This window comes from Varroa destructor, unplaced genomic scaffold (genome assembly GCF_002443255.2).
Source record: "Varroa destructor unplaced genomic scaffold, Vdes_3.0 BEIS01000003.1, whole genome shotgun sequence".
Classification (NCBI taxonomy): domain Eukaryota; kingdom Metazoa; phylum Arthropoda; class Arachnida; order Mesostigmata; family Varroidae; genus Varroa; species Varroa destructor.
In genome coordinates, this window is record NW_019211456.1 from 16731615 (window position 1) to 16743971 (window position 12357).

Consider the following 12357-nt stretch of genomic DNA (forward strand, 5'->3'; position numbering starts at 1 on the left):
GGATTTAACGTCAGGTAGCTATGAAAAATCATCATCGTCTAAAATAATTTTTACACGCAACCTATATCTCTAGAGCCCGCGATAGATATGGTAAAATAGGTATCTACGGTGTTCACGTACAGCCTGGTTATTGCGGACAAGCAAGTGTTCCGTGTATTTGAGTCTATGGCTGCAAAAAATAATAATTATTCTCTAAAGTGTAATAACATAAAAAAAACTAAGATCGAAAAAATTGTATCCGCTTTTCAAATAGTTTAATCGTAACATGCTATAAGTAAAGGCAGCTCAAAGCAAGCGGAGCTGCGCGTAATGGCATTTTTATTTTCGCAACATATATACAATGGCGTATAGCATGTCACGAAAAATGCGACTTTATCAAATAATATAATTAAACTAAAACGAGCCATATGGGAAGCAAAAAAATAAATTCGCCAATAGCTGTTTGTGGAGAGCTTCATAAACGAGTATTCACTCAAACCCTATTTGATTTTGCAAAGATATGATATATCAGGATGACGGCGCATACGAGCGAGCTGACTCGATGTTGTCAACTTATTCAAGCAAATATTAAATGAAACATTGATAAATTCACTCACTTGATTCGTTTAGCATGGCGTCCGTATATGATAATAGCTTATTGACGTTTTTTCCAGTCATTTAATTCTTTGCTTTAACGTTGTTTAGATCATAGCTTGAAACCATTACGAATACATTTCTATTAGGCCGAAGGGAGTTACGATACAACATTACATCTGTTTGTAACGCTCAACTATCTACAGTTGATAGACGTACCGTTAGATCTGCATACTATACAGACGGCCTGGAGTAATTATCTAGCGATAAGTAAAAAGACGTAAGCACTTTGTTGTTAGCAATCTAATTATTAAGTAAAGAACATCGCACCGGTCGACAAAAATTCTAATTGGACCGCTAAATTAAGGAGGCATTGATTTCGTTTGATAAGTTTGGAAGGCATTTTTCAGATTCATCTAATTTATATTAATAATCCAATCGAATTTATGGTCATGGCTCTTGGATATTTGTTTTCATTTTCTACCCTAGATGTGTATGACATTTACCTGGACATCTGTTTCAGATCTAGAACACAACAGTGACGTTATTGATCAATAATAGTGAAGCACTCCCTAAATACTGTTCTGTCGGTAGTCATTATATGATTCAGGCAAACAAAATTACCGCCTATTTTTCAGATGTGTGATACAAGCATATTTGTCACCAAGTTCTAATTGCAAGCTAACATCTTCGACTCGTCGATATAAAGGAAGAACGTTTTATATGAATGTTATCGTATGGCGAAGGCTGTTTAATAGGTATCGTGCAGAATATGAAAGGCCTTATAAAATACCTTCAGGCATCTTTCTTTGGTTTCGTTAATAGTCCACGATAAAGAACGACCTGTAACTCCGCCTGGTGGGTACCGCTATTTACATCGCCAAGTGCCAGCCTATTGCATTGTTCAATTCGCTCTTGTTATGTATCAGACCACAAAGTAATCTTAAGCGGATTAGTCCGCTTTCCCTTGTGACGTCTTCAACATCATTTTTCTAATAAGAACTCTTCCTGAAATGAACAAGTCAGTTGTTCACTATAGTAAATGAAAAACTATTCAATTTTATCGATCCCTTCCAGCACGTTGGAATTTACAAACGAATTTATCCCCTTTTACGTACAATCAAAGCTTGATAATGGTCGTGTCACAAGCGACAATTTGGTCCATACTTAGCTCAGAAGCTTCCGACAGAACATGCGCTTGCGCATGCGCATCAGCGAACTGCAGATACGGCTTTTTCCTAAAGTTGCCTCTAGGGAACGTAAATCCCTTCTGAGAACTCTAAAATCGAATACACGACGCAATTAACTATGTCGTTCTTACTGGTGACTTGTTTTGCCTTTGGCTAAGTATATTAGTGAAATCAAGTCTTAGTTATTAAAAAAAAAATGAGTAAGATCGCATTTGCTATAGCGGCAAGCAGTTCAATGGGCTGACACCCCGAGCCAATATGATGGGCCATTTTAACTAGTTCCGAGGTAAGGTGAAATACCTTAGTCGGAGGCCTTCAATCATATACACATTTAATTAGATACTGAATAAGCAGTGCAGATAAAGTTAGTTTCGTTATATATTGTATATGGATAGATAGGTTGCCTCTACCGCAGGCTTTTGAAGACATATAGTGTTCGAATAAAAAATTTTCTTAAATGAAGATTTGTTAAGTACACGAAACTTTTTCTAGATGAGACTAAAAGCGATCAAAGTATTTCATTAAATCGATCTTCATTGAACGACTCCTGCGTTGTGTCTTGAAGCGATGCAAACTCGCATAAACCCTTTCGTTGAGTCTGCTATTTATTGGATGATTACGGTGCTTAGAGACAAGCAATGTTTCGTCCTAATGTTCGCGGCCATAGGTACGGTGATGAATGAAACCTTCCGGCGGGATGCCTTGTTGAACCAAAGGAGTCAGGTTTTGGTTCTCAAAGGCGAGTACGTAAGGAATACACTGCGATGAGAGAGGCGCTGTCATCAAACACTACTGTATCTAACGGTCGTTGAATATTATACATTGCGTTTAACCAGATGTTAGCGCTTGAGCTAAATACGATCGCTATACCTCTATGCTTTGAGTTTTTACGTCCGGTAGCGCCGCTAAACGTTTCATCAGTCGGCTTGCTTCCAGCACAAAACGAAGTGTGTCTGTGCCGCTGAGATTAGCAGGCAAATACGTTACCCACTGATCTATTAGGATCTATACGTAGAGTTTTTTTCGTGACCCGACTTTAGCCACGACGACTACTTATAGGCGATCCGTGACAAACATTTTAAAGTATCTAATCTATCGTAATCATTTGTGACGAAATAAATTAAACGGTAATAGAAACAATCACTATGCCGTGTGGCAGCCTTCATTCTCCTGTGAGGTCCAAATTTCATTCCTCATTAAAAGTGATGTTGCAGTAATCGCAGCCAGAAGAGCATCGCCGTCGACTATATCTGCACCTCTGGTGAACTGTGCAGTGACTGGAAGTTATTTCTATAGATAGATAAGTTCACTATTAGACTAGTAATAGCCACAAAGCTAACATTCATGTCTGAGTTCACGTATACTTCAAAAGATGGTGCCTTACTCAAATATGGCGGAAGACCATATCGATATTGCTATTTTCATATACAAGAAGCAAGCGGCCCGACTACCGTTCGAACAGCTTAAGCTCAAGATGTTTCTGATATCATTTGAAGTATAATGGATGAGCAAATATAACGAATACTAACTAACAAATCTTAACGGCGCGAGATGATTTACTCTGTAAGGATCGATTGCGTCAAACGCTCATGTAAACAACAATTTGTGACGTTTGAACTTAGTCCTTGATGATACCAATATGCAGTCTGAGTATTTTCCAAGAGTGGCTTTCGCTGTTCAATTGACTGCTTTATGGCACTTTAACCCCTTACCCCATTCAGGTTTCGTAAAAAGTTGGTATTTTTAGAAACAACGAATTTTGCTTTTTGGTGTGTTCTTCGTTTTATCTCAACAGGTTATTATCAGTACCTATAAAACTAAAATTGTGGCTGACCTCCTGAAGCCTGAAAGGGACATTAAGGGAAATGGATCACACCATATATGCCTAGACAATAATATGTCGGCTCACGTGGAAACGGCTGAGTGCGATCGTATATTCGATCCATCAGGACAAAAGAGTACGATTTTATACATACGAAAATATTATCAGAGAAAGACTGGCCATGCCTCATGAAACTCTGAAAAAAGGTCGAGGCATGCAGCAGATCCGTTAGCATGACCTGCTTCCTAGGACAGTGAAGTTTTTTTGTATAAGTCCTGGCAACACCAATCGTTCTCATGACAATGTAAATATCGAGCTCGGAATAGACAAACACAAACTGAACCTTCCATGACTACTTGAAGGCACATACTGTCACGATGGGATCGTAATTGGCATCACTTTTCGTAGACTATTAATACTAAGACGTGATACGTGCAAAAACGAATTGCTCGTATTAAATATCCCACATTGCCTCTATAAAAGCCTAGTGGGTAACGTATTTGTATGATAATCACATTGTGGTTTAGGTTCAAAACTTGGGCACAGGCACACTTTGTGTCGTGCTGTAAGCCAACCGTGACGATTAGCGGTAGTCTCTTGCCTTCCTTGAAGTAATGCTAAAACGGCTGCACGTAGGCCTTACGAACAAGGCACAGCTAATCGTCAAGTATAGACAAAGTTTTAAAGGTATTTTTCTCTGAATAAGTATGATTTGTCAAAGGTTCTTTATTATACATCTACAAGCACCACTAAGCAATAAATAATATAGAATATGATAAATTATTTGATCTAAAAAGTTCTGCCAAAAACTAGAAATACACGGTGAGTTTAACATCGAGCTCAATGTTGCTTAAACTGTTATGAGAAGCTGTGCCTTTGCTGGTAAATTCGTGAAGAAGGGATCTCGGGTGTAACAAGAAATCCAGGCTCTATCTATCCAGATCAAATCATCGATGGATTTGAATATTAACACTATGTCTAACAAACAAAGACGTGGTGCCTACTTTGTATCAGATGTATATAGGCCGTGAAGCTAAAATAGCGTGTTGCTAGGTGCAGGAGTATACTGAATAATTTGTCGAAATAGATCATATCGACAAAGATGGAAAAGCTAGCTTTCTTTAATTCTTGAAAGGTATAAAATGATCCTTGAGAGGTTTAAGAAGATGAAAATATTTTGCAGGTTCTGTTACCTAAACTTACGCAGTTTGTTACAAAAACCCAGCTTTTTCGTACATGTCTACGTTTTCACTATAGACTTTTTTGTTAACTGAAGTGCCGTACGTACGTACGTAAAACTACAAAAATTGTTCAAGCTGCTTTTTCAAAAAAGGTATGCGTTTTTAATAGATAGTAGACGCAAAAGCTTCCTGTTTTGCTCTTTAATTTGCTGTAAATATAATCGACAATTGGTCGAAGCGCTCGCCGTTTATGTGTCTGCTAGAATGTCCTTAGGCAGCCAACGTTCAGCAAGTAGCTACCCTGTTTCTCGTGCCATTGCTTTACTATAAAGAAAATAATATCTTTTAACAGGAGGTTTGGCATTCTTAACCGTAATAAGCTCACTATTTCAATCTCTAACATATGCTAAATTATTTAACATAGCTGAATTATAATTGTAAATAGAATTTTCTTCATCACTTATCTGCTAGCATTTCTTTCTATTGGTTGCGCACCGCAGGTGGGATCAGACAACGCTTGCGCACAGATGCAGGATGTTAGTTGCCGGAGACGATGGTCAATAACTTCCGTGTTCTATTTATGAAAATTAAAACACTGAGACATACTTTTAACTTACTGTATTGGATTAGACATGATCAAAGCCATCGCATTTCGAATCGTTCCAATAACTTCGATTTGAAAAATGCCCTCGTATATTCTAATCTCACGATTCGTTTTTTTGCTGTGAAGGCCAGATGAAACTGTACCAATCCCGTATTTAGCCGTCTAGAAGATCAGATTTTATTGTGAGAAAGGTGTCACCGTTATGGATCACTGTATATTTCGCGTAAAGGGTACCCTAATGTACAACCCCTGAGATCCGCAAGGATCTGATCGATCCGTTTTTTTTTTTTTTAGCTAGCTTCGCCTCAACAGGATTTCTGTGATCTGTGGGTAGTAGTGAAGCAATCTGTGAGGGAATTGCTGATATATACAGTGTCGATTACTAGCGTCGCCACGTTAATGATGAAGCCTTCATTGACTCCTGTAGTCCCGTAACGCTTCATTTAATACATATATTATTATGAAGCTAATTTTTTGTTGACAGAATTCGTATTCGACAAAAAGCTAGGACTTTTTCGAAAATTCTAAATACTGCTCAGACAAGTGAAGTATGTCGATTATACCATTTGTATCATGCAATATTTACATGCGCCATTCTGGTCATCTGGACACTATATATTAATAGTATGAGCTTACTGCACAGGCTACCAAACTTAAACGAGCTAACAAGTACGCTGCTAATTGCATTTTTTTCGAAGCCACTGGAAAATTTAAGATGATAATAACAATAAAATAAAAAAAACTATAAGACCGTTAGCGTTAATCAATCAAGAATTAGCCGTGACTTTCAAATGCGGAAAGAGTCCCGTAAATAGTGCATGATGATAACTGCCCACTGTATTGTAAAAAGCCAAATTAAACGCGTCAGTAATTAGGTTGGACCTGTCAAGATAGGCATATTAGGACGTAAATATATCTGTATTTATTTACATTCTGATATGGCAGTTCTGATTCTTTTTTCCCAGTTTGACAACAGTATTAACAGAAAACAGTTGCTTGGGTGAGTATTCGAGAGGTATAAGTGGACGGTTCGGCGCCGAAATGTTAGCGCATGTCAACCGGTGTCGGCTTTGCATACTGTCGAAGATAGATAGGGGCAACGCTGGTGGTAAGTGCGGGGGTGTGCAATGAGAGAAACTGCACACGTTCTCGATCAGACGATAAGAGATTGTGCAATATAGCATAGAGTAGTTCTAACAGCGACGACAGACAATCGTTGCAGTATAGCCAAAAACGGTGAAAGCGCAATCAGGCGGCCGAAACGCGACAGATGCATCGATTCCCACGTTGCTACCACAGTATATACGAGCAGCAGCAATGTCCAGAAGGGACGGCAGTACATTGTACTTCATTCTGGAACAATAAGGGCTGTACCAATTGACACTGGTGGGTCCGTCTCGCTTATCTTGGCATCGTTAAGTCAGAGACACACAAAAGTTAGATAAAGGAATGCCAGCTTATATTGAAGGCTGAATAATCTATTTTTTTTTGTTCAGATAATAAGTAGCTGTAGGAGTTAATGCAATGATAAATCTGTAACATTAATATTGCTAAATACAATCTATTGTTGTCGTACTGTGCAGCGAGGCTTGCCGTTTCGTTAAAAAAACAAGCTGGTACGCAAGGATAAGAAGCCATACCAACTCTTTATCTGTCACTCTGCCAGCATAAGCGGATGGTATACAAATATGTAATTTATTCAATATTCATAGTTTTGATTCACAAGATTAGTTTCATCCAGCGTAGTATTCTATGACCGATAAGATATCTATGCGGCTGTGTGTGTTTACTAGAAATACAACGGAGCACATGATATCCTGCAGAAGCTCACATGGTAGAGATAGTAACGGTTCCCACTACGAATTGATTAGGTCAAGTGTGCAGGTCATTTTTCCTCTCCTACAAGCTCCTTAAGAATACATGACTCTGATCCCCGCGGAATGGCGCAGAAATAACGTCTAAGACTTGGGACCATAGAATCTAGTTTTAATTCTTGAGGAAATATCTAACTGATGCGGCCTTATAGTTATTACTGTTACAACAATATTAAGCAATACTATAGCACTTCCAGTTTAATAATAGTGAGATTATCTTTACGTCATTGCCTAACTAACATAAGTAGGTGGACAGTGTTGACAAAGAAAAAAAAAAAAGATAGAATATTAGCCAGCAGCTTGTAGAAGTTAGTTTCCATGTTAGTAAGATATGCCTGAATATTTATTGTGGCAAACGCATAGCGGCAAAAAAAAGCTCATCTCTGCAGTTTTAAGAGCGATTTACGTATCATCCAACGACCTTCGTAAGCCCCAGTTCTATGGCAGAGTTGTTCATTTACGCTCGATAAACTTCTTTACTGCCCAAAAGCAGTATCTATGATGAGCTGGAACTATCTCCTGCTATAGGCTATCTGCGGTGGAATGTGTGCGATAGGCCCAGTTAATGCGCTACAGATGCCCATGATCTGTACGCATATGCTTCAAAACGTCTTTATATAGGTCTCCACTTTCTTCTGCTCAAACTTTTTTTCCGCTAATCTTGTGCAGATAGTAACAAACCTTGAAGAAGAATGTAATGAAACAACCCCAAAACAATATGCATAGACGTTCTGCATGAATCCATTCTAGTAGTTCCGGGTGCACTCGTCCTATCCCATTTCTCCCGTCCTTAGATTGCCATAATGTCGTGGGTATTAGAAAATATGAGTTGAATACCGCTTTCAAGAATGTCTGACTATTCATAAGCTCGTGAAACATTAAAAATCAACCGCGTTTCTACATATTCCAAAACACAAAATAACCGCTTACGTAAACCGAACGTTAAAACCGCCACGACAGCCTTCCTGTGAAAAATAGCATAAGCTAGACAACGGCAAGGGACGACGTGGTCTAGCTGGCTATTATATATATATTTGAGCGTGTTCCTATGATAACCATAGCTAACGAGCGTGGTGATACGCTGATTGAAATCTCGATGTTGGCCAAAAAATAGTACCAATCCGTTAATAATCGAAAAAACAAAAATGTAAGGGAAACCAAAGAATTAAAGAAAAATATTATTGCCAAACTTAGTAGCTGCTTGTATGATTGCTTGGCCGCTTCATAGGTCTGTTGAATATAATCCCACATAATTTTACCGCCAGTTGTTACTCCGGTTAGGCCGCTAACAAGGGAAGTTTTTGATGCTATACCTAATAGTAGGTGATCTCGACCATATTTATTATAGTAGATGATTTTAATAACAAAAGAAAAACAGTTGTTTTTCTTTTGTTATTAAAATCATCTACTAGAATGGTGAGTAAACACAAAAAGGAAACAAGTTTAAAAAGGTAGAAACGGCAAAAATTCTGAACCAGGCCCGTATTCAGAGGCTAGAAAAAGGTTTGCAATGATCATTTTCTGATGACACTCTACGGTTTCTCCCGCGAACTTTGGACATTGCCATGGCAGTAGCTTCTCACGGTGCTTTGCATGGGTGATGAGTTTGGATGCGTAATGCATTAGATATAATGCAGAGTCTTACTCGTCGCTCTCAGCAGCCTCGTTGCCATTGGAGGTGGAGGGTTCTGTTCTTGGATCGCGTCTCTGGGGGGTTGTTATCTTCGGAGATGAGATAATGACTCGACGGGCTACGTACCCCCCCTTCTCGCTGTTGTATCGATTTTCTTGCCTACATAAACAGAGTTTGTACTTGAGCAACATGGATCAAGACTAGCAAATAATCGAAATCATCCCACTAATTCAAACTAATATAATTTAAAATGCAAGTACGATCATTTCTGCATAATAAAAACCTATATGATAGGCCTCAGTGTGAAGTTTAGCGTTGAGATGATTGTTAAATATAGCAAATTAGCATATGAGAAGGATTATGTCACAAATATTCACTAAGAGCACGATTATAGGTTAAAAGCATATAATTATTATTGTTCATTTAAGCCTTTTTCTCGCACGTTTCACAAATGTTCTAATGACATACCTTGTGATCATAAATCGTGCGAGGTAGTCATTTTCCGGCTTTTTTTTTTTTGCAAAAGGCCCCGTCGTTAACGTTATCGCGCCGAAATGAGGCATACGTTCGCTGTTTCGTATCGTTTCTTTATACTGGCGATTATCAACTACAGCAAGCTCTACGTCTGCATGATCGTGCAAGCGTCAGATATGAAATGAGCATTCAGTGATGCGTGTTTTTGTTGTAGCGTAAACGATCTGTACAAAACTCTTAGAGTTCATATTTCGTAAGCTGCAAGGGTTTCAGCTATAATCCCGTAATGAAATGAGCGTAAGATTGATTCATTCATAGTAGCGTTCATATAGTTAGCTACGTTCCGCTGTTTAAGAGATACAATATTATAGCGAAGAATCTTATGATAATTAAATAACACCTAATAAATAATAAAAAAATATTTAATAAATATATGCACTGCAATCGAATCCGATGTACTTCGAAATCATTTTTTAACTAATTGGACCAGAAAGATGCTTTTTTTTTCTTTTTTTTTTTTTTTTTTTTTTTATATATTAGCGATACTCTCCTTTATTTTTTACAAATTTGTGGCCAGCGTTTTGACAGTTTCTGGACAGCCATATACCTATCATGCGCGTTCTCATACGCACCTTCAATTGTCTTGAAGTCAATTTATGCCGGACCAATTCTGCACTCAGTCTTCGCATTTTTAATATTTGGGTTATCGTGTAACCTGTTACATGTAGAATGTCTGTTTTACATCCGTCCGATACAGCTTTTAAACTGCAAGCTCTAATGTTATAGAAAGCCTCTTCTATTTTAAATTGATGTAACGCGTTCTGGTACTTCGGGTTTCGACATCCGATCACTTCCTCACTTATCCCAACATTCCATTCTCCGGTTTTGAAATGCTTGCGACATTTAAGCACTGTGCTTTTAGTGAAGGCCTCCTTGCCAAATGTCTCTAGCAATTTTCGGTCCATTTTTGCAGCGTCGTGGTTTTCGAGAAGCAAAGGTCTAACAACTAAGCGCTGATCTTTGGCTACTCAACCGGTTGCAATTCGTTGGTTTCTAGAGGATTCACTAACTGAATTTCCTAGTTTAAAAATATTTGATTTCAAAATCCGCCGAATACGCTTGTAGTAGCCTCATATTTTAACTGACCTCTATGTCAATTTGTGGGTCACCTAGTTTTGAAGTGTTTGCGTACATCTACATGTATATTATGCTAAACGAGCGTTCCGTTAAAAGTCACATTATTAGAAAATGCCTTATTCAAAAAGCACTCCTCCAAATTCGTCGGACTCTGAGCTGCTACCCGAATTTTTATCAACGATATTCTGTAATTGGATTTGTCGAGTACTGTTATAAAAATACGGTTGCTTGCATGATTAAGCGTCTGCTTTAAAAATGTCGGAAAAGGCTTTAAGTTTACCTCTGCAATGAAAAATAGCGTTTGTGTTGCGATGCTAACCAAATCCTAATGAAACACGAATAAAGAATGTGGTTACATATATATCATGGGAGGAAACTGCATGGTCAGCTGAAATTAAAAAGTCACATTATTTGAAAAAAACACTGTGTTCCACTTGGAGATTGAACTCAAGAAGGCTTCATTCAAAATTTGTGTGAGTAAAAGCCATTATTATCTTAAACGTTCATAAGTTGTACTCGGTATACGATTTGATGGGTAGAATTCTCTCTAGAGATATCCGGTGAATGAGGACTTTGTTTTTCTTCGAGTTTCGTGCCCGGGCCAATCATGAGCGCTGTTTTGCCCTTGTGACCAGAATCCACCAACGGAAAAGCAAGAACGAACTCGACGAAGATAAACAGACTAGTCTGAGCGATATCTCAATGATGCGATTGTTCCATCGGGGCCTAGCATACAACTGAGCGGTCATGAATTCCACTATTTACATCGATGATCTATGTTGGACCGTTCCGTCTGTTCGATTTGCTATCTCACGAAAAGGATAAAGCGGTGAGAGCGATAGACCATGCCCATCCCAGTCTGCATTTGCACGCAGGCGTGCAAGATCCAGAGTGTGTGCACGCACACGCACGTGCAAATGGTGTGGAATCGAAGCCGCCATACGTGCTTGGTCTCAAATCCACTTTGAAATAAGGGGTTCATTTACCGCTTTCGCATTGGTACTCGTCTGTTTGAACGTTTGCAATGGTTTTTTCGCACTGTTCGTAAGTATCTGTCTGCCTAGGAAAAAGGCGAAAAAATTTGGACGGCTCGTGGAACAATAAACAAAGCTTTGTTGCAGATTCGCTTTGGGCAGAACCAAGTAACGATGACTCGAAAGACCTCAACGGGTCAGTTGAGAGAGAAACGAGCATCAAACGTCTTCAAGCTGACGCTTTCAGGTAAAGTGCAGGGTTTCTGATGGTGTTTGTTTAGTTTACAGTAATGTGCTCTGATACACTAGCAAACCATGCAGAAACTACGTGAGCGAGGAGAGCGATAATGGCGGGATACCAAGAGCTGGATTCATCGAAACCAGCTTCAGCATGAAGGAGCAACAACTCTTTCATTTGTTTCCGAAAAAGGCCATCGAAGATTGATAATATATATATATAATAACTTTTATCTCTCTCTAGATTGTACTGTAATGCAATTTCCTACCAGATAAAAACTTATCTGCACAAACCATTGCATTAACTTTTTTTTTAAAATAAAAACATCATTCTAAATTGTGCATTGTCTCCGTAAAAATAATTTCTTTAATGTTAAGTAAATATGCATCTCTCCCAAAAGGGATTTCTCTGCCGAACTAAACCTGCTATTAATTTCTGATGTGGTATCTGCACGGTAATAATCAGTCTATGATAGCATGGTAAACGCCGAAGAGGGTTTGGTTGATTTATACTAGTACCCAAGTCTGTTACGTCTGGACAGTATTGCTGTAGGTCAATACAAATTTCCTTTTGCAACTGTCATAGACTGAAATCTTCTATACCTTTTATTTGATTATATTATTATATGTTTCCAGTCGTACAAGCCATTTTCTAATC

At 38.5% G+C, this 12357-nt stretch overlaps 1 protein-coding gene across 3 annotated transcripts in view; it reads right to left on the minus strand.

The window, feature by feature from the left end:
• LOC147756591 (uncharacterized) overlaps window positions 1–11614 on the minus strand; it is an 18434-nt gene extending 6820 nt beyond the window's left edge. The window contains exons 1-3 of one of the 3 annotated variants that reach the window (XR_015322842.1): window positions 9984–11614; window positions 5384–9036; window positions 1367–1581 (exon numbers count right to left, since the gene is read on the minus strand). Coding sequence is in view for 1 of the 3 variants with exons in the window: in XM_086982322.1 (XP_086838448.1) it covers window positions 9984–10316 (333 nt within the window). In the remaining 2 variants the exon portion in view is untranslated. The remainder of the gene's footprint in view (window positions 1–1366; window positions 1582–5383; window positions 9037–9983) is intronic. The other 2 variants (XR_015322843.1, XM_086982322.1) reach the window with 2 other exon arrangements.
• Between the last annotated feature and the right edge of the window lie 743 nt (window positions 11615–12357).